At 44.6% G+C, this 22,526-nt stretch overlaps 1 protein-coding gene across 2 annotated transcripts in view; it reads left to right on the top strand.

Annotated features, from left to right (window-relative positions):
* LOC111862186 (unconventional myosin-XVIIIa) overlaps positions 1-22,526 on the top strand; it is a 271,542-nt gene that overhangs the window by 42,692 nt on the left and 206,324 nt on the right. For both annotated transcript variants that reach the window (XM_023847375.2, XM_023847374.2), the window contains exon 4: positions 14,793-14,927. In XM_023847375.2, the coding sequence (XP_023703143.1) occupies positions 14,793-14,927 (135 nt within the window). The remainder of the gene's footprint in view (positions 1-14,792; positions 14,928-22,526) is intronic.

The raw sequence follows: 22,526 nt of genomic DNA, 5'->3' as shown, positions 1-22,526 counted from the left end.
GATCTAGTAAACCGAAGTGAAACGGAGAGTTTCATGAAGGTAGGCCTAGGCACAAATTGGGGCTGTAGTGCCAAGGAAAAGAAAAAAAAGTGAGATGGTGAGGTTCTGATGGTGGTGGAAATTAATTAGAGCCGTCAGCGTTGCTTCGCTTCCATTTTTTTTTTTACAAATGCCTTAAAGATCGAGTTAACAGATTCCTCCGAAATGTCGGTTACTACCTACTAAACAACAGCCAGAAGATCACAGTCGTACAGAGCACGTTGGTATAGAGGTAAGGCTGTAGACTGATATTCGGGAGGTACAGTCCAGTCACCGGCTAGCCTCAGTAAGCGTTTTCGTGGTTGTCGTCACTCCATCCACGCATATGTAGGAATAATATATTGTTTAGGACACAACCCTGCCTATCTGGTCTAGTGGTCAGAGTTCCTGGCTACAGATCTAGAGGACCGGGTTCGATTCCCGGCGTTACCAGATTTTATGAGAAGTAGTGGGCCTGAAACGGGGTCCACTCAGCCTCGTGAGGATAATTGAGGAGCTATTTCAAGGAAATAGCGGCTCCGGTGTAGAAAACCGAAACTAACGGCCGTGGGGATCCGTTGAGCTGACCACGCGACACTCTCTATCCGCTAAAGTTGGCACTAACTTCGCCGACAAGCAGCGGTCGCTCGGTCGGTGTAGTTCGCATGCAGACTAAACAACGGATTTTGTTTTTTTTTTTCTTTAGGACACAACCTCTTCCTTCCAAATTCCATTTCAGCCATGTTATCGTGTCACTAGACACTATATAATCTCGCTACTGAAAGCGTCGTTAAATAACCAACAAATCACAGTCTTAGCTTTAAGTAGGTTCTACCATTATGTTTTTACAATTCGTAATGTCATTTTCGTATTCAGAATTAATTAGGTAGAGCGAATCGTTTAGAAATTTGGCAGGGACTCCTTAGAAGGTGACATCAGCTCATTCGCAAGGACTCTGCCTACACAGGACAACACGATACAGAAACATGCTGACATACACCCATGCCTCGAGCTGAATTGCAGCTCGAGCTGTCGTGATCGGTATCTTCCGTACAAGTCTAGTAGTAAAATTCAGACTTACGTAGCTTGCAGCTGTAAATTAAAACATCTGTTATTGTGACATTATTAAAGCACTAAAAAGGTAAAGTTGTCCGTGTGCTTAACTACTTAAGAACTGCACCATGATGACGTATGGTGAGTGGATGTATAGACCCATGTTTTCTTTATCTAGGCACTGGTTGGAGGTGAGTGGTCAGCTTCACGCCTCGGCCGCTTTACCCCCGTTGAAAGGGCCCCCGGTACCCACTGGGTAGGAGGGTGGGTGGGCACCAGAGCCGGTCTGGACGACATGCAGAAGAGAAAATTCTTGACCCTACCGGGACCCGAACTCCGACCCCTTGGTCGTCCAGCCCGTCAGCAGTCGTTATACCGACTGAGCTATCCCGGCTCTTAAAATACTGGAATATGAAATTGCGTACCTTGTTATGCGGGATGATTGTTCGCGCAGTATCGTAGTGAGGCATAGATCGTGTTTCTTTGAATGCAAGACAGATTCCTGTAGGTGGTTTTTATGAAAGAGGCCAGAATTTCTTGTACGTCGTTTAACGTTACTTTGTTTGCGGATTATTTTACGTCGCCATCAGTAGCTAGTAACGTCGAATGGTGGGATGACGGATGCTAAGAAACGGTCGTGGCATAAAAAAGGGTCTGTCACGGTATTTCCATGGAAGGAATGAAGAAAACCTCGAAAAACCTCAGGATAGCAGGTGTCTCGGCTTAGATTCGAACCGATTACATCCTGAATGCGAGTTTAGAACGTTTTTTTATTATTGCTAGTTGGGTGGGACTAAGTCCCTTGTACTGTGGCCACTTCTGGCCTATTGCACCAGCCCCAGATGATAGGTGAGGGTGAATGTGGAGCAATTGGTGGAATGAAGATTGGCAGGGGAAACCGAAGTAATCGGAGTAAACCTGCCCCAGCGCCACTTTGTCCACCACAAATCCTACTTGACCAGACCAGGGATCGAACCCGGGCCGCCGCGGTGGGAAACCAGCGACTAACCGCTTGAGCTATGGCGCGGCCTAGTTTAGAACGTTACCGTAACGCCATCTTGATCAGTTCACATATTATGGACTAAATGTCTGGCGATGTATTTTGTTAAAGAACACGGAAATACTTTGTAGGTAGGTGTGGGAACTGCCCACATTCAAGCGTGACAACGCAAGCGTAGGAAAGGCATAATGAAGTGCCTGTAAAATTTTAAGCACATAAATCGATATGTGTTGAACTGAATAGGCCTAAAGAAAGTATCCCCACCTGAAAAAAAAATTCAGTCCTGTTAGAGGCCCTTAATGCCATTTCACACATCTCAGTAAAGATTGGGATTAAGAATAAGATATCGCGGAAGCCAGTTTTTGTAACCACGAAGACTTACAACAGCGTTCAGCGCTTTTGCTTGAGCTTCAAGACAAATCTTTAGCACAAGAAGGAAAAGTATAACGGAAGCTCCACAGACCGCGTACTGATAAGAATTTAGACCAGGAATTGCGGCATTGATAAGGTCTCCCGTTCTTTTTAAAGTGTCTGGGAGATAGCACAAAACACTACATATGAGGCTGGGTGAGCTAAAAACTAACGCCTCAGTTGCGGCCGCTCCATAGCTCAAGCGGTTAGTTGCTGGCTTCCCACCGCGGTTGCCCGGGTTCGATCCCGAGTCTCGTCAAGTGGGATTTGTGGTGGACAAAGTGGCGTTGGGGCGGGTTTTCTCTAAGTACTTCGGTTTCCCCTGCCAGTCTTCATTCCACCAAATTCATCATAATCACCCGGGGGAGGCTACAATAGACCAATCAGTGGCCGCGTTTCCGAGTGGACCCAGTTGGACTCCACCTCCCATTAAGCGAATTAAAAAAAAAGTTAAAAAATGTAACTCCTCACTTACCAATAGAATGATTAGAGATGAAGCTCCTAACATAAAACCGAGCATATAATAAATGTTCTGTCTGGTTGGGGACATCCCACACCTTGGGGTAGAGGTGGTGGGGGTGGGGTAGATGAGTATGAGCAATGGTGGAATAATGATTAACGGGGAAACCCCGAAGGAACTTAAAGAAAAGGACTTTCTCTCATCCTCTTCGTCCACCACGAATCTCACGTTGAAGACATCTCGGCATAGAACCCAAGGCTCCGAGGTGAGAAGTCAGCACTTGACATGAGTTAAAGACCTCTACCAATCGTTAACTATGGCTTTGAACTGTAACTGTTTCTTGGTGTGACGGATCTTAGGTTATAGGTCGACGCAGTTTCACGTGTAGGGTTTGTATAACGTGGAGTGAGATTGGAACTGCTCGTTCGGACGCTACAGAGATACGTTTACTGAAGTCCATCCACTCTGTGAATTAGGGTACGTCATACCTTGTGTAGGGAGCCTTGCCGAAGGAAATCCTGTTTCAGTATTGTGGCGAATAAACCCGTTGTTATGCAGTGAGTCTGTAAACAGCGGCCAGGTGACATACACGCACGCAATAACGGACGAAATGGTTCAGCGCGGTTCGTGCTGGGGCTGTATAACAGTTGTGGTTGAGAGAAGTGAGAAGCTGGTAGCTGAGGTCGCGGACATTTCCAGAACCAAAGGAAGGGGAACTTCCGCCGATGAAGGCCTCAGCCAAGTAACGGCTAGTGAAGACTGAGAAGACGTTATGTGTCCTGTAGTTATTGTGATATTTGGAGTGTGTAATTCAGCGAGAGTGATGTAGTTCCTGTATTCAAATCCGTTGCCAGGAAACGGATAGTGGAGACTGTAATAGACTGTGGAAAAATCGATAGTGTTGTAGTTGTTTGCAGTACGACCTGTAAGTGATGAGTAAATTCAATAATTCAAAACCCCGTCTATAGTCACACACCCCTAAAACGTGACAGTATGTTTTGAGTTTTCTTCTGGCTTATGAATACCGGAAGCAGGCTGAATGTAGTGCATGTCACGAGATTATCTCTTCCTCGTGACATTTCCTCCTGCTGTTCACTAGTTACGATAATTGCGGTAAGCGAGTGAACGGCGCTGTTTGTTCCGCTGTGGCGGAAGCCTTGTTAGCTGTTAAGAGAGACATCTGTGATCTGATTTTACTGATTACTGACCCCCCTGGGGGACGCTTTGGCGTAGTTGGTTTAGGCACTATGCTACAAGCCGGAAGGTCGCGGTTTCGAGCCCCGATGAGGTGTTTTTTTAATTGACCCAATCCATCCACCCGCACTATGGCCCTGGTCGACTCATCCTCTAACAGAAATGAGTACCAGGAATATTCTTGGGGGTAAAGTGCCGCCGGTGCGTAAGGCTCACAACCTTACCACCATCTGTGAGCCGATTGTCTAGATAATGTGGGAGCCTCAGCATCTCACAACCCTATGGGCCTCCATGGCCTGTTACAGGGATAGCTTTACTTTTACTTACTTTACATTTAGCATACCGTATTCTTCCGCATACGAGGCGAGCTTGCCCCTTCCAAGTGCTACAGCTTACGAAAGAATGATCGCATTTTTTCGGGTCCTCAACAGTAAACGTGCTGATTATGAGTACTGATTGTTAATTATAATTACATTTGTGAAAATACCGGGATACCAGGGGTAAAGCGGCCGGGGTGTGAAACTGACCATTCACCTCGAACTAGTACCGAGGTCAAGAAAATTTGGGTCTATACATCCACTTCCCTACACGACTAGTTCACCGTTCAGTACAGACGCACTAGGTTTCTCAATCTTCACTAGTATCCTGGCAACGGATTTCCACAGTCTCACTGTCACTTCATATCACACACACAGTCTTCTTTTCGCAGCCGCATTCATTTCTTGCCGTTATTCTGCAACTGCCAATTCAATTCCAAACTCATTTCCTGGTCGGCTGGCGTCTCGAGAAACTCGACTCTTCACTTCTCGACTTCTGTTCTACACTGCCGAACATTTCGTTATAACTACTTTGCACGGTCCACGCAGAAAACAGCCTATATTTTAAATAGGTATGTTTACTGATCCATTGCCTAGCAGTAGACGTCATGTTGCGCGAGTTCGCTTTCGCTGGAATGTGTTTACGGAGTCGTCGCCTGGCAGTGTGTATATACACGTCACAATATGTATAAAGAAACAAGGGGTATTCTAAATTAACTTTCATTGCTTATGCAACGAAAATACAAGGCTGCACAAGAATCTAGAACAGTACACCAACAGATATGCGTAGACTCTACATAGATTGAATGTGAGTAGTTTAATACTTAGAAAATGTTAGCATAAATGGGCTCTGTGTAACACAGAATCGTAAAAACTCTGTGTAAAAGCGCTGTAACACAGGTCGTATGCGTTTAAGAATGTCATGGTAATCAGTCACTCCAGATATGTAACCTTAATCTGTACAGTAGTTTCTTGGTTTATGTGAAACCCTGATGATGGCCGAGTAGGTGCCGAAACATATAGCTTTAAACTCGCCTTTTTTGATATTGTAGTGTGTAGGGCCGTTTATAATAATTAGAATGACCAAATCAAGGAGTATGAGATGGGCACGGCATGTAGCACGAATGGGAGAGAAGAGGATTGCATATAGGATATTGGTGGGAAAGCCAGAAGGAAAGAGACCACTGGGAAGACCAAGACGTAGGTGGGTGGACAATATTATAATGGATCTTAGATGGGATTGGATGGGTTGGATTGATCTGGCTCAGGAGAGGGACCAGTGGAGGCCTCATGTGAACACGGTAATGAACTTTCTGGTTCCATAAAATGCTGGGAAGTTCTTGAGTAACTGCACAATTGGTAACTTCTCAAGAAGGGCTCATCTCCATGAGTGAGTGATTGAGTGCCGTTTATAGGCAACGGCCGTGAAACGACACAACAACGCCTGTTGCTAGGCAGCAGATTTTTAATAATACAACAGTGGAAAAGCTGTGTTTTCTACGCGCTTTACGATGAGAGGTTATAAAGGAGACGAGATTCACAGTTTAGTCGGTTGATAGCCGGTGAAGAGAACACTAGGAGGTTGGTGTGAAGTGTTCCAGAGTTAGCTGTAATAATGCTCAGTTACAAAGAGAAGATCATTCAGTGAGATTTACAGTTTATGTGTTAAAATCCGTTCAAGGAAACGGCTAGTGGAGACTGTAATAGACTGAAGACACTACTTCGTGTGAGTCAGTGATCTGTAAAGTGTAGTCACGAATCGTGAATGTATAAATGGTCAATAAATCGAGTCTTCAATTCAAACCCCGTCTGTAGTCACGTAATACGCGACAGTATGCGTAATTTAATTATGCATTCTCTGATGGTATTAACATAATTAGGGCCTATGTTCAGATTATGATACAACAGTTATGGAATAAGATACTGAACGTAAATCGACCTGTTAACATTTTCTTTTGAAAATTTACGGGGTAACAAAGTGACTGATTAAGATTTGAGCCCACAAGATTCGATTCGCAGTAGAAGAGGACTTTGTCTTGTGGCCATCACGAGACCAGCTGTGGAACCCTCTCTTTATCCTGTTTACTTGATATCAGGGATTGTTTCTTCGCTGGAAAAGGAGGTCGGAGCTTAAACTGACAACTCACTAAAGGTTTACCTCAACTCTTCTGGTATAATTTATATTGAGGTCATGGTGCTTGGGTATAGAGACAAATTTACTTCTGCATGAATGATTTTTGCCGTATCATGTTGGTACTTCTTGTGAAACAAGGCGTTTTTCATAAGGAATTTGTAAATACGTGTATGAACTCCTGCAGTTCCAAATATCATTCACCAAAGTACATAGCAGTTCATTAGTTCCTGTAATGCAGACGAAAATGCTTCACAGCTGTCCCACGTTTCTTTTACGAAAATAGCATCGACCAACGTTTAATACATTTTCAGCCTGCTTTCTTAATTCCGCAAGGAAAACACATTAATTTATCACGCTGATATATCTTCCTGTCTCCTCTGACGTTTGAACCAGGCATAAAACATGGCGTGGCCGTCAGCGCCCATGAACAGCAGCAATGATATAACTAGAAACTGAGATTCTTACCGCGGTAACTGAATATTACCGTATTGTGGGATGTGACGGCGTGTAGTTCGTTAAATAGTTACCGACATTTCGGAGGAACGTAAACGGTAAAGTTGTCCTGTGCTTAATTAATTAACCATTACGCCATTAAGACGTAGGGGGTAGTGGATGTATAGAACCACTTATTCTTGATCTCGGGACTAGTTGGAGATGAGTGGTATTGCCTCCATCTTCAGGGCAGAAGATGGAGACAGCACGTTCCTCAGAAACATTGATAGAATTGTGCCGAACTATACGGCGTCATATCCCAAAAGACAGTAATCTTCATAGGCATGTTAATGGCTCTTCGATGTGGTCGTTAGCTTTCCTGATGTATGTGTTTAATTACTGAAAAACGATCCCGCTCGAACGAGAGGGAACGTGAGCCTCTTCCAGAAGCTGTGTCCCTAAGGGGGATTTAGACCCGAAGGATAGGGAGGCAAACTGTAGGAGTATCCTCTCAAAGGATAGGGAACACCAGATATCGATCCAGGCAGAATACGCGAGCCCCACCCGTATCCTGTATGTGTCATCCGAAACTACGTATGTCAGCCAATCACAGACAAGTTATGAATCGCGTGGTCAAATTCCAGCGTCCTTTATAATGATCAATTTGGTACTCGTATATAGATGAGGTCGAAGAGCTGAATGTCGATAATTTTTGTATTTGGTATGAAGTGTGTAAAATTAATACGTAATTGGAAGGTCGTGTTCGTCCTTCTGTCACTGTTTCTGTGCAATAGCCCTTTGAACATGTCAGATTTTAATTGAATTCTGTATACTTATCAGACTGGTACAATTTGTTATTAAGATTTTATTTTGGTGAATTCGATGATCTAGAATTTGTATACCTAAATAAACTTTATGCCGGTCACGGTAGCCGAGCGGTCTAAGGCATGCACTGTCTTCGCTCGTTCGGAAGCCGGGATCGTGGGTTCGAATCCCACTCAGGGCATGGATGTTTGTGTGCGTTTTTCTGTGTTTGTGTACAGGTAGAGGCCTTGCGACGAGCTGATCACCCGCCCAAGGAGTCCTACCGTATGTGTAAGATCTAGAAAAACCGAAGTGAACGGAGTTCATGGAGGTAGGCCTAGGCCCACTGGGGCTGTAGTGCTAAGGAAAAAAAAAACTATTTTCCCTGAAATATAATTCTCTGGTTGGTACAAAACTTATTAATATTAAGAAAGAGAGAAATGGACAGCCGTAATTGAGAAATTTCTGAACTTTTTTTTTTCAATTGTAACAGTTATCTCGAAAAAATATTAACGAAATCGAAAAAAGAAGTCCATGTAAAAATTGTAGTCTATAAGGATGTGTAGGAGTGTGTAATGTATGGATGTAGAGTATCCACGACGAACTGTTTTGAATGTGGCAACCTCGACGTCTCACAACCTTGTGGGCCTCCACGGCCTCTTACAAGAGGCCCATAGGGTTGTGAGACGTTGAGGCTGCCACATTTTTTTAGACAGTCGCTTCACTGATACCGGTGAGGTTGTTAGCCTTACGCCCCGGCCTCCCTTAACCCCAAGGTTAATTCCTGGTACTCATTTATGTTAGAGGATGAGTCGACCCCAAAGGCCATAGTGCGGCTGGAAAAGTGGGCAGTTGAAAAATCCATTAACCTCATCGGGAATCGAACCCGCGATATATACGAGTATACACGTGTGTGTACGTGTGTTTCAACGACAATATTTTTTTCTTTGATCTCACAGGAACAAAGTTTTCTCCGCTAGATAACTCAAGATGGCAGCAGATTCTTTTCGCGGGAGGAATATGTTGAAGGCACATTTTTTGGAGGAACATTCGAAACATTTTTGAACGCTTTTACTCTTCTGGAATGTAATGTAAAGTAATTAATTGGCGGGGTCGGAACGTAGGTAAATATAAGTTTCTAAAACGTCCGGTTGTCCAATTCCGTTCAATTCAGTCCAGTTCTTTATTTATTTACATGCTTACTCAGCAGCCCAAAGGTAAATTATAAAGTAAACACGAATGAAAGGAAGAAACAAAACAAACATAACAAAACAGAGAACAGAAGGAAACTTGGATCATGTAGACAGTAATAGCATTTATTTGGGCTAATCACGCCAACCAATATGCGGCATGAAAAAATTTATACATATAAACTCATTCGTCTTGTATACAATTAATATTTTACTAATTAATAAAGTAAAAGGTAAAGAAGGCATGAAGACGTATGGGGTAGTGGATGTATAGACCCACGTTTTCTTGACCTCGGCATTAGTTGGAGGTGAGTGGTCATCTTCACGCCTCGGCCGCTTTAACCCCGGTGAAAGAGCCCCCAGTACCCATTGGGTGGGAGGCTGGTTGGGCCGCAGAACCGGTCTGAACGACGTGGAGAAGACAAAATTCTTGACCTTACCGGGACTCGAACTCTGACCAATCGGTCGTCCATCCCGTAGCCAGTCGCTATACCGACTGCTCTGTCCCGACTCCCAATTAATAAAGTACCATTATAAATATGATTAGGCGAAACAGCTTTGGTTGTTTCCACAGGCGCTGAAGCTGAAGAGCGTCTGGCAAAAGGACAGTTTTTATTTAAAGAACAGCTGAACATAATGCTGATCATCTTAATGCAAAAATATAATAATGTTGGTATTATTTGCATCGATCAGTATACGGTTACCCTGTTCTCATGAAAGGAAACTTATGATGAACAAGACACGAAACGGGTTTACGCATACGCACGGGGCCATGACACATTTCTTCATAACGAAGCAGCAGTTGAAGGCAGAGCAAACTTTCTTTAACAGATGTTTCTCCTTTCGGTTCACCTGAATGTACCGCAATGTACGAAGGTATTCCTTTAAGCTTAAATTGGATTTATGAAGTTCAGTCAAGCACGCCTCTCTTACGTGTTGAGTCTATGGCTTTCCTTTCTATGAGGCAGGTCAGCGTTGCCGTTTGATGTTTGTGAAATCACGCCCCCTTTTGGTTCATTCTACATTGGTGTTAGTATGCAGGTTATGTAGTGTCCAATGGCAAGATGAATGAGAAACTGGAAAGGATTTGGAAGGAGTCGTTCTTAGTCTAATTAAGGTTCTGTCCTGACATCTGGCAGCAAGTGTTGAGGAAATCCGTGGAGAATCTTAACCATACTCGGTGGCCTGGCCGGGATTCGAACCGACTACCTCCAGAACACAAGTTTAGAAAGTTTTGCTGTTACACCAAGCTCGTCGATGATAAGCCCTAAACCCTTGGGCCTAATCAGGGCATTCTCCTTGACCGTTAAAGACAAAACACTTTTTTCTAGGCCATTGTAAGTTTTGTTTTCTGGGTTGCATTACTTAACATGTATTTGGCATCACGTGGTTCTGATATCAGTCTTGTGTTGGAATATTCCGCAGTGGACACAATACAACTTCATACCATAGACTCTGCTGCTTGCTTCCGTCTAGACAGCTGCGGTGCATGCTGGATAATTTGTAGCGTACCCAAGAATTGCTAGGGGCACTGTGCTAGAAGTCGGAAGGTCGCGGGTTCGAGTCCCGATGAGGTTTTTTTTGGTTTTTTTTTTTCAGTTTACCTAATCTTTCCAGCCGCTCTATGGCCCGGGGGTCGACTCAGCATCTAACAGTAATGAGTACCAGGAATCATCCTAGGGGGTAAAGGGCGGCTGGGTCCTAAGGCTGACAACCTTGCCGCCATCTATGAGCCGATTATCTAGAAAATGTGTGAACCTCAACATCTCACAACCCCAAGGGCCTCCACAGCCTTTTGCAGGGATACCTTTACTTACCAGCTGCAACAGGATGCTCAGATGCAACATTAATGAGTATATATAATTAGATTCTAAATGTAAGATTTGAGGCTTTCACGGCGGTGACTATGAAGAAAGCAGTCTTCTGGGCTTTGGCCACATATACACGGCGCCAAAGCCCAGAAGACTGCTTTCTTCAGATTCTAAATGGTTCTGACGATGGTGGATGACACACAGAATTACTGGGTAATACTCGTAGGTAATAGAGGACACGACGTTTCGGAAACTGGATGTAGTGGACATGTACCTTTGTATGACACTTTCCAAGAATAGGTATCAGTTCAACTCAGTGTGGGTGAGACTGAGCTTACACGACACTCTCAGATAATATTGATCTAGCAGGGTGGCCTCTTTCACTTAGTCTGTAATTTCGAAATATTTCTTTAAACATTTACCATTCGAAAACTTCTTTACACAGGTTTCTAGAATTATTCATGATAAGCAGTTTCTATAATCGTACTGTGAATTCTTACTGAGGGCAGTGACCACCAGTTCATGTGCTCTACTTAATGTGCTTAATTAAGCACTTTGCCATGAAGATATATGGAGGAGTGCAGGTATATCTCCACCATTGTTGACCTCATCGCTAGATGGAGGTGAGTGGTCCGCTTCACGCCCTGGCCGCTTTATCACCTCCGGTACCAGCTGGATAAATCCTTCCTTTTCGCAAAGCATGCTTTTCTCTGTCTACATAACGATGTCATAGTGCCATAGTAGGAATATACGTGTGTGTGATGCAAACGAAGGAAACAGTGTGTGAATGAGGTATGTCTTGTGAGCTGTAATGCCATGTAGTCAACCGACGTTTCAGAGGAACATATCGCCCCAATTTTTGGCAGAGCTCTGCTTGCTACCTGCTTCATGCTGGTTCCTTGCTTTGCTTATTCTTCGACCCTGAAGATGGAAGTGACATGATCCTTCAAGACGTCGGTCGACTTTCAGCGGACTACCGCTGTGAGAACCTCTGATCCTACATGACTTAGGGGCCCATACACGTACGAGTCTGGCTCGCGAGTCCGACTCGGCTCGGGTTCCAATGAGCTAAACTCGTCCGTGTGTGGATCGCCACGCTCATACGTGTGTGGTGAAATTAATCCGAGCCCGGCTCCTCGCCGAGCCAGACTCGTACGTGTATGGGCCGCCTTAGTGTGTGATCTGAACGAGCCGCATTTCGCCAGTCATGAAAATCATCCACGATAAGTATCGCAATGGGTGCGATGGTGGTTGCATTACAGAAGGCTAACCCTAAAATAAAATGATAGAATATATATTTCGTCTTATGGTCTTCCAGGTTTTGACGTTGTTTATTCTATTAAGGTAGCAGTGTTTCGGAGGAACGTTATATGCAACTTCAGGGTTGGTACCCATCTACCAGACTATACGGTGTCATAATCCACAAGGTCATAATACGAGGGAAGTCAGTATATAGGACAGTAGTGGGAGAAAAAATGATGTAATGGACGTAATAGGTTTTCTGTGTGTGTTACTAGGTAGCAGCACAGTCCAGCTTCATGACAGTCTAGATAGCAGGCGCGTACTTATGTTCAGAGCTGGTTTTAGTAGTCAAAATGGCATCCTTGCTTGAGTATACTACCGAAGAGCAGCGTTCTGTTGTGCCTCTTTTATGGACAAAAGGATTCAGTGCAAATGATATTCACAAAGAAATGTTTCCAGTTTATGTTGGTAAGTGTCTGTTGCGTAAAGCGGTTCCACCTTGGTGACGAACGTTTCGCTGATGAAGAGGTTGAGACAACAGTCAAAAGACTTCCACGCTGCGGGGTGGGATGGGAGAAGTGTATCAGTGTTACGGGAGGATATATCAAGAAATAAATGCTTTTCCCAGGTTCGAATATCACATGTTTACGTTTTATATAAATTTGTGACCCATTTACTTACTCTCCCTCGTATGAATGTACACAAATAATCATGGGCTTGGTTAGAATTTAGAATTGTGAAGTAACGCACAAAATATTTCACGCGCTGAAGAAATAACGGCCTTGATATGATCTTATCCCCTCCAAGGATACATGCCATATATCTAAATGGTTCATTAATTCTGAATCGATACAGGCCACTGGGCTGAAAAAGAAGCTCCTTGCTCTAAAACATACGGCAGACTAATTACGTAAACGTTAAAACCATATGTGGCTTGCAGTCTGGAGCTGACGTCATTTCTTATCTACTTGTTGAAGAGTCCAGGGAGGGAGAGCACTAAGTAATTAAACTTGTTTGGCCTACATTCACTTGGAACGGTGTTGTTAGTACATCAGCCTGCATCGGAATCCAGTCAAATAGCTGTTTGCATATGGCAGTCGCTCATGGAGAACGGTTCTGTCTGCCCTTGGCCACATTCTTATGTCACTTCCTGGAGGAGGGGGAGTGGTCCTGGTTTTGAACCATGTATTAGACACAAGAGTCTGCGTTATGGTCATGTTATATGTAGCCTTTTGTGCTTACTGAGAATGTAAAGATTTATTTGCAAGATTGTAAGTTTGCACGTTGTTGTGTATGGGTATGTTACGTGGTCTATCACAATGAAGGCAGAACATAGATTCGAGAGTGTCTGGGGATAGTTGGACCTGTGAAGGAGAAAGCAACAGAAGTATGTAGAAAAGTGCGTGGTAAGGATCTTCATAATCTGTACTCCTCGCCAAGTGTTGTTAGAATAATCAGATGAAGTAGCATGAGATGGATAAGGCGTGTAGCACATATGGGAGGGAAGAGAAATTTATAAAAATAGTTTGTAGGGAGATTTGAGTGAAAAAGACCTAAGGCGATTGAAATATGTATCATCATGTAACAGTGAATTTAATACTTGTTTGTAATACTGGAAGAGGTTATCATCATCTTAATTATTTAATGCAGAATACCTTCTTCCGAACGCACCTGTTAAGTGTAAACTGTATACTTTCACAATTTTAGCCTACTTCCTTTATTTTAGAAAAAAAAATTGTATTTTTTTTAAATAAAGAAGGTAGACTAAAAAGGAGGCTTTGAGATCACCTTGCTATCACTGTGTCTGTCTGTCTGTGTATCCCCCCTTATTTTTTTTCAAACTTTCAAGATAACCTAGCTGTGTATCGCCCAACATTTTTCGTTATCTATGGGGTCTATGACGTATCAGAGGAAAGTAGGCTATTAGTTCTTCAGAACTTCTCATCTCAAATACCCAATTATGTGGTTTTGTGTTTATTGAACAAAATGTCACACTTGACTAGGTAAACGATTGTCATCCTCCACCAACACTGATACACTTGATCCATCGCTTTACCAGTGCATCGAAACCCGCAGCATAGAAATTTTTGACTGTTGTCTCAGCCACATCTGCACCTCCGTTTCATCATCAGCGACTTTCAAACATCCTTGAGAGAATTTCTCGATCCAGTTGTGAACCGGTTTACGCGTTAGACACTCGCCACCGTAAACAGGAAACATTTCTTTATAGATGTCCTTTGCATTGAGTCCTTTTGCCTACAAAAAACGCACAACAGAAGCTGCTCTTCGGTAATACACTACTCAAGCACGGTCGCCATTTTGATTACTGAAACCAGTCTCTGACCATGCGCATGCGTGTTTGCTACCTGGACTGTGCTGCTATCTAGTGATACATGTAGAAAACCTGTTACATCCATTACAGCTGTTTTACTTCAATTTGTGATCAGTTTACTGCCTCTCTCTCGTAATAAGGGAAAAGCGAGATTAGTCTAGATTCTGGAGAGCTGCCGCACTGAATCAGCACTTCCCATCACAAAATCTTGTGAGTGCGATCTTCTGACTGTGAATCCACCCAATCAGACCTCTGTATCTATAATGTATGCTGTTGGCGAATTATTTTGATAGATCACAGCTCACATAAATTCCTTATTGCTGCCTAACTTACATTGGGCGCCTCCAAGTGCCCCAGGTTCAATATTGACCCAAATGTTGTGCTGTTGGTGCAGGTCCAACCCGTAGCCGAACTGTGTGAGTTGACGCGACGCTCTGGACTGGACGGCACCGAGGTGGAGCTCGATGACGCCAACATACGGGGAGGTACACTGCGACGGAGTGGGAGTCGGCGCTTCAAGAAGACCACGGTGAGTGACAGTCATTTGGTTCATGTTAAGGAAAGTAAAACAGTCCCTGTGCGTAATTAATTACCATTCTGAGAAAGTGTATGGGGGATGGAGATATAGCTCCACCATGTTTAACCATGGCACTAGATGGTGGTGAGTGGTCAGCTTCACGCCCCTTTCGCTTTACCCTCGGGGAAAGAGCCCCCGGTACCGATTGGATAGGAGGTCTAGACGACGTGAAGAGAAAATTCTTGACCCTACCGGTACTCGAACTCCGACCTCTCCATCGTCTAGCCCGTAACCAGTCGCTATACCGGCTGCGCTGTCCCGGGTCATTGCGATTTTCATGAAGTATTGTGTGTAAGTAGGCAATTACAAACATGATAATGATGCGAAATGTTAAGGTAAAAAATTATCGGACTGGACGTAGACGAATCTGTTAAGTAAATTGTTCACAAAATGAAATGAAATGAAATTAAGGATGTTGGTAGCTATGTAGGACTAGAAATATGTGAATAAATAAAAACAAAACTCCGTGGCTTTTAGTCCGCAAGGGAACTATACCGACCGATCGACCGCCGCTTGTCGGCGAAGTTAGTGCCAACTTTAGCGGATAGAGGGTGTCGCGTGGTCAGCGCAACGGATTCCCACGGCCTTTAATCTCGGTTTTCTAGACCGGACTAGAAACCTGCGCGGTATAAAAATTGATATCATTAGTTTTGCTCCGAAATCTTTGTTTCTTGTTTCGGTATCGGAACAAACCGTGGTTGCGCTTCGTGCAATCCGTACGAGGCAGTTTTGTTCGGTTTTCTGCACCACATGGTCTTTTTTACGGCACGGCCGTGAACATGCTTTCTCTCACGTATCAGATCTTATATCCGACACCGCAGGACGTAGATGGAGACAAAGTGGAGATAGTAATTTTAATGCACCGTACATTGCCAAGTTTCAGCCATCTTTTATTACCCCATAGCATTCCGATTGTCACGTTCGGGATACACGCAGAAGAATGTTTCAGTGGTGTCTGTAGTGGAAACATTGGGCGTGAGAATACCTACAAGATTACACGGCGTCACATGCCAGTAGACACTAGCAATCCTCATTACCACAATCAGAACCTCAGTTCTTGCACAAGAATACTGTATTTGAATACCCAAACTGTAGCTTTTGTCTGAAATATTTTTCATCCATTCATTAACAGGATTAACTGATTATGGTGAGTAGACTAATTGCTGGATGATTGGGGTTCGATTCCCGGTAGGAACATAATTTCTTTTATTCAATGCTGTGTCGAGAATGGCGTTACATCTTTCGCAGATTGATGCTAAGGCCCCCCCCCATACACACACAGTTTGACCTTCCGATCGACCTTACAGGCAAAACTGTGACAGTTTACCCCCTCCCTTTCCTCCCCATACACGCGCAGATAAAGCGGCAAGCTTCATGCCACAACCACGGTCTTCCAGCCTATGGTGTTGAGTCACACTCGTCACGTGCTACGGTCCTGCAGGCCGGACTGACGGGTTTCCCATAGGCCAACAGTCCAAACGACTGGCCGGCCGGCCGCACCACACACGTCAGTTTTGCCTTTCAGTCTTCAACTGTGCAGGCCGAACTGGAGGCCAAACTGTGTGTGTATGGGGGCCCTAAGTGCGTAATGGGATGTATATTGCCCGAGGCTAAAGCGACAGGGACGTGAAGCTAACTGCTCATGTTCATCTAGTGCATAGGTTAAGAATGCATGAAAAGATACCCCACAACTACACAATTAGTGTTAATACCGTGGTGCTTAATTATGCACAAGGAAAGCTTTGCATTGCCGTAGGCTTTTGCGTACGCACTGTAGTTACCATAAACGGCATCGTTTCGACATGTATTGGTAGATGATGGGTTCGAATCTCGATGGAGACAGTCCGTCCTGATAGGTTTTCATCGATCCCTTGAGGCAGGTTCCAGGATAATAGGGTGTACACCAAATTAGGCTAAACCACTTTCGTTAACATCGTACCCAAGTCATTAAGCATGCTAGGTCGCGGGTTCAAGTCCCGATGAGGTCATTGGATTTTTTTTAAATTGACCTAGGGGTCGGCTCAGCCTCTAACAGAAATGAGTACCAGGAATATTTTTGGGGGTAAAGGGCGGCCGGCGCGCAAGGCTGACAACCTTACAGCCATCTATGAGCCGATTGTCTAGATAATGTGGGAACCTCAACATCTCACAACCCTGTGGGCCTCCACGGCCTGTTACAGGGATAGTTTTACTTTTACCATTTGACGCTTTGTAGTCCCGGGTACCGACAGCACCATTAAATAAACAAAATAAATACGGCGGTACGCCTGTATATTATAACAAATTCTAACCATAACGTCTTGTAGTCGTTTGAAAGTCGACGTTTCGGAGGAACATGTCGCCTTCATATTCAGGGTAGAAGAATAAGCCAAGCAGGAAACCAGCATGAAGCAGACAACAAGCAGAGTTCGCCATGAAGATGGCGGCGACATGTTACTCAGATACATTGGTTGACTTTCACCGGATCACACCGCGCTATATCCCAGAAGACCCAGAGGTCTCCATAACCAGCGGCGTGAGAACCTGAGGTCCTACGGACTGTGTATTATTGATTGGGTTACTGAAATAGAAACTTAATTAGATCTTCGTGTAGGGCGGAGTTCGAGTTTCGCATGAATTTAATTTCGCGTGTTGATTATGGTCAAGAATTCGCAATATCAGATGTCATCGATATCCGGTCTTGCGACTAAGCGCATGCAGTCAAGAGGACAGACATGGCCAAGCTGATAGTCACGAATAGTTCGAATATGGCCACACCCCACTGTAATTGTGTACTCCCATATGCATATGTGGTTGTTTTGGAGGGTTGTTTTACGACTGTCTGTATAGCGTCGAATGGTTACGGGATGGATGGATGGATGGCGGTGGTGGTAGTGGGAAGAAATTGAAAAGAAGCGGTTATGATTAAATACAGGTACAGCGCCTTTTTTGTCTGGAGGGGCTGAGGAATTCCATAGAAACCCAGTCACAATATCTAGTGTCTATGTCGAGATTCGAACCAAATACTTCTCTCCGAGTAGGAGTCTACATCGTGTGGTGAGCCAGCTGAACGTCGGATTTTCTGTACTGAGAGTGTTGATGTTTATACTGTTTAACATTGCTTATCAGTTCCGTATTTTTTATAGAGTCGAATTATGAGATGATTTTCAATGGGGAATTGGGAGAATTTGTGATTTGTGAACTGTTGTAAACAGTTGTATAGAGGTCCAATAAATTCGATCATCAAATCCAAAACCCGTCTTATTAGTCACGCAAACCTCGGTTACGTGGCAATAATTTTACTGTTCAAGGCAATATAATCTTAGTAACCGACACTGTCTTTAAATGACTCATAAATGACATTTCATTTGTGGTCATCTTCCCATCTCATCCCGTACTGTGGTCTCTGACCTCAGCAGTTAAGCAGTCTTTCTTCAGTACCGAAAAGAAAATCGCCTGTCATTCTGCATATTTATTCCCCGCAGTCCGTGAAAGTTATTCTGACATTTACGGGAAGAACATAGACTGAGGGTATTTGAGAATAAAGTAAAAAAAAAAAAAAGTAAAGGTATCTCTGTAACAGGCCGTGGAGGTCCATATGGTTGTGAGATGTTGAGGGTCGCACATTTTCTAGACAATCGGCTCATAGATGGCGGTAAAGTTGTCAGCCTTACGTGTCGGCTGCCCTTTACCCCCAAGAACATTCCAAGAATATCACTGGTACTCATTTGTATTAGAGGCTAAGTCGACCCCAGGGCCATAGTGCGGCTGGAAGGATTAGGTAAATTGAAAAAAGACCCAATGACCTCATCGGGATTCGATCCCGCGACCTTCCGGCTTGTAGCATAGTGCCTCCACCAACTACGCTACCGCGTGCCACATTTGAGAAAAAGGTGCTGTGTAGAATATTTGGATCCGAGAGGGCTGAAGAAATTCCCATTATGAGGAGTTACATAACTCGTACTCTCCGCCAGATATAATTAGAATGATCAAGTGAAGGGAGTATGAAGTGGGTGGGGTATGTAGCTTCAGGAGGGAGAAGAGGAATGCCAGAAGGAAATATACCACTAGGAAGACCAAGACGTAGGTGGGAGGTTAATATTAAAATAGATCTTAGAGAAATAATTTGGGATGGTATGGACTGGGTTAATATGGCTCAGGGTAGGGTCGGTGGCGTGCTGGCATGAACACGGTAATGAACCTTCAGATTCCATAAAATATTGGAAAACTATCGAGTAGGTGAGCAACTGTTAGTTTCCCAGGCAGTACTCGGGCCCATGAAGTTAGAGTAGGCATGTTCCTTTCCAATTTGTGTAAAGATGCCTCCAAACTCGCTGCCAATAACAATTAGGTCTGTGGAAAAGAGTAGGGAGGGCTTAAACGATCGGGTAAAAATGATATAATCCTCATCTCTGCTCCAGCATCTGGCGAAATTCCAGAACGCTAAACCTTTTGGCGGTATTCAGGTCATTATATATATATATTGCATATTTTCGATGCTTGAACGAGGTGGGGTACGAGGGTGTGTCTCAATTGTCATGCCAAGTCCCGCTGACATAGATCACCGTATTACGCCAGAAGAATCTCGCACAATGCAGTTTGTGGGATAGAAGATTTATCCAGACGGTCATGGGCTTCAGCATCTTCATGTCTTTAGGTTGGCATCCCGGCTTTCAGGGCAGGTTGCCGTAGCTCTGCGCTAATCTTATGAATGTTGAGTGTTCTGTTCACTCCTCGCAGAACGTACAGGTGCGCAGTCTCAGTTAAATGATTCCATTTGTGTAATGTAAAGGCGTTTCGTACTAAAGCAACACGTCCTGAGCACTCATTGGGGAGTCCTGATAAAGTTGTGCCTTCTGAACTTCGAGTCTAGGTGGAAATGAGTGGTCAGCTTATGTTACCCATTAGAGACTAGGTTGACTGTATAATCTGTATTGTAGTTAAGGAGACGGCATAGCGATTGGCTACGGGCTGGATAACCGAGAGGTCGGCGTTCTCGAGTCCCGGTAAGGTCAAGAATTTTCTCTTCTCCACGTCGTCCAGACCGGCTCTTGGGTCTAGCTAGGGGGTACCGCGGGTAAATCGACCGGGGCCTGAAGCTGACCACTCACCTCCAACTAGTGCACGCGGTAGCGTAGTTGGTTGAGGCACTATGCTTCGAGCCGGAAGGTCGCGGGTTACAGGGATAGTTTTTGTTGTACCGAGAATACAGGCATCCATTGGATTATTGACGTCATCTACTTCTCCTTCGAGGTGTTACGCTTTCCACCCTCTTCTCCGTCTGGTGTTCCAGCCAGACTGTTTACACGGATGTTGGTAGTGTTGCCTTTAGCTGCACTCGGATCAGGGAAAGAATGAACACGGATGGTTGGAGTTCAAGTCGGCCTCGTGCTCCCCACCGTGCCTGAATTGGACACTTCTTCATGTAACACCAGTAAACGACGCAGAGAAAAAGGCAGTGGCTTTAGGTGGAAGGAAAACCTGAATACAAGTGACATGTGGTGGGAGTAGGGAAAGGCACGCAGAACAGAGGTTGCTGTTACGGAGACGGTTTTGGGACATTGTATACTCATACGTACGTTCTCTGGGCCAAGTGTAGCAACAGTCAAATGTCAGAGTTATTTTGCGACTGGCTGTTTACCGCCTGTCAGTTAGTATTGGTGACTAGACCCTTGAGACTCACGACCAGTAATTTTATTTACCAACTGAACACTTGCGGTTATAGTCCTTATGTAACATTCTCTCTGACGAAAGGATGGATCTGTCGTTTACAATTGCTGCTGGTCTTCTCCAGCGCAGTCATTCACAGGTTCGAGTCCCACGGGATTCATGATCACAATTTGCTGTCTCAGATTTGAGTCTCACCGAACCTGGAGGGCCAGGTCCCCGTGTTTATATCCCCCGGGAACAGGGTGTTCCGGTTATACCCCCAGGCACTGGGTTCCATTTTCGTTGCCTCCTACGACTTGCAGGGTTACAGTGGTGGTACTCGACCCGTCTCCACACGGGATTATAGCAGCAAGCGATTTGGGCTTGCTGATGTACGCTAGTTGTGGGCGGAGGGGAGCCCACCGGAAGGAAAAGGGGAGAAAGCCTCGAGTCCCGCGGGATTCTACGGCCACAGCATACTCGTCACAGTCAGTCAGAGCTGGTGTTCGCTCGACCTCTAAACTTTGAAAGTAGGCAGAAAGGCGCAGAATATTTGCCGTGACAGGCAACTTCATGATTCTGGTCCTTTCTGGATAGTCGACTTTACTAGACAGTGCCGACATGAAAGGAACTTGTGTTTCCTGACTTGACGGGTGGAGTCTTTGACTCTTACAACTGATTGCACGTTCGTACAAAGATTGTCTGTTGCAGCATGACTGGTTTCATTTAATAAAATATCTCCTCGAAAAGTTATAAAAACAAAATTGCACACGCGTCAGTAGAAATGAACGTTGTAAACTTCTGTACAGTCTGAATGCAAAATACGAAAATTCTTGTCACATTAGCGGATCTAAATACGTACTCTAATGTCTCTCTTCTTGAATTCTACAGTTCAGGACACACATGCTGACCGTGAGTCCTCTGGGGTCACATATAGCTATATCTGTGTATATAATGAACAAGAAAGTCTGGGAAGAATTAATCGTCCATTTTACTTTCAGTACATATTGTTTGATACCACACGGACCACATAGAAAACACCGCATCAGGCAGTTCTTTTTTTGTTGCTTGTGTATTTGTTGCCGGGGGGAACATGTTGACCGAGTCTTTGCCTACCAACGGCCGTCGTCTTCTGGCTCCACCATTCCGGCTTTCAGATGTTGAGAAGGGGAGGTACGCGGGCACACAGAAAACATCCATGTCCTGAGTAGGATTCGAACCCACGATCCCGGCTTCCAAGCGAGCGAAGACAGTACATGCCTTAGACCGCTCGGCTACCGTGACCGGCGTTTTTGACCACATATGGACCAATAAATTTGACTCAAGCTGTAACGCTTCTGACTTCTATTCGGAAGGTATCCGATTCGAACCTCGGTCGAGACACCGATTATGCTAAGTTTTCGCAAATATTTTAATCCTTCCAAGCAAATTCTTGGATGATATCCCAAATTAGGCCAGTACCGCTGGTAGTGTAGTTGGTTGAGGCATTGTGCTACAAGCCAGTAGGTTCGATTCCTGATGAGGTCTTTGTATTTTTCAATACCTACTCCGTCCAGCCTCACTATGACCCTGGGTTCGACTCTGCCTCTAAGAGAAATGAGTACCAGGAATCTTCCTGGGGAGTAAAGGGCGCGTAAGGCTTACCTCACCGCCATCTGTGAGCCACCTGCCTCACAACTTTATGGGCCTCCATGCCCTGTTACAGGGATCGCTTTACCTTTTACCTTTTTTTCCCCCCGCTTCCATCCGCATAGTTCTGATCTTCTTCTCCTCCTCCTCCTTCTTCTTCTTCTTCTTCTTCTATTCCTGTTGCTCGAACTAGGAGCATAGGGCATTCGAGAAACGCTTCGTTTCAGTTCAGTTTCTTAATCGAAGACAGTCGGTAGAACTGCTTGGACGGGAGATCAGCCAATCGCAAGGCCG

This window comes from Cryptotermes secundus, unplaced genomic scaffold, assembly GCF_002891405.2.
Source record: "Cryptotermes secundus unplaced genomic scaffold, Csec_1.0 scaffold1229, whole genome shotgun sequence".
Taxonomy (NCBI): Eukaryota; Metazoa; Arthropoda; class Insecta; order Blattodea; family Kalotermitidae; genus Cryptotermes; species Cryptotermes secundus.
This window is presented reverse-complemented; position numbering and strand designations above follow the sequence as displayed.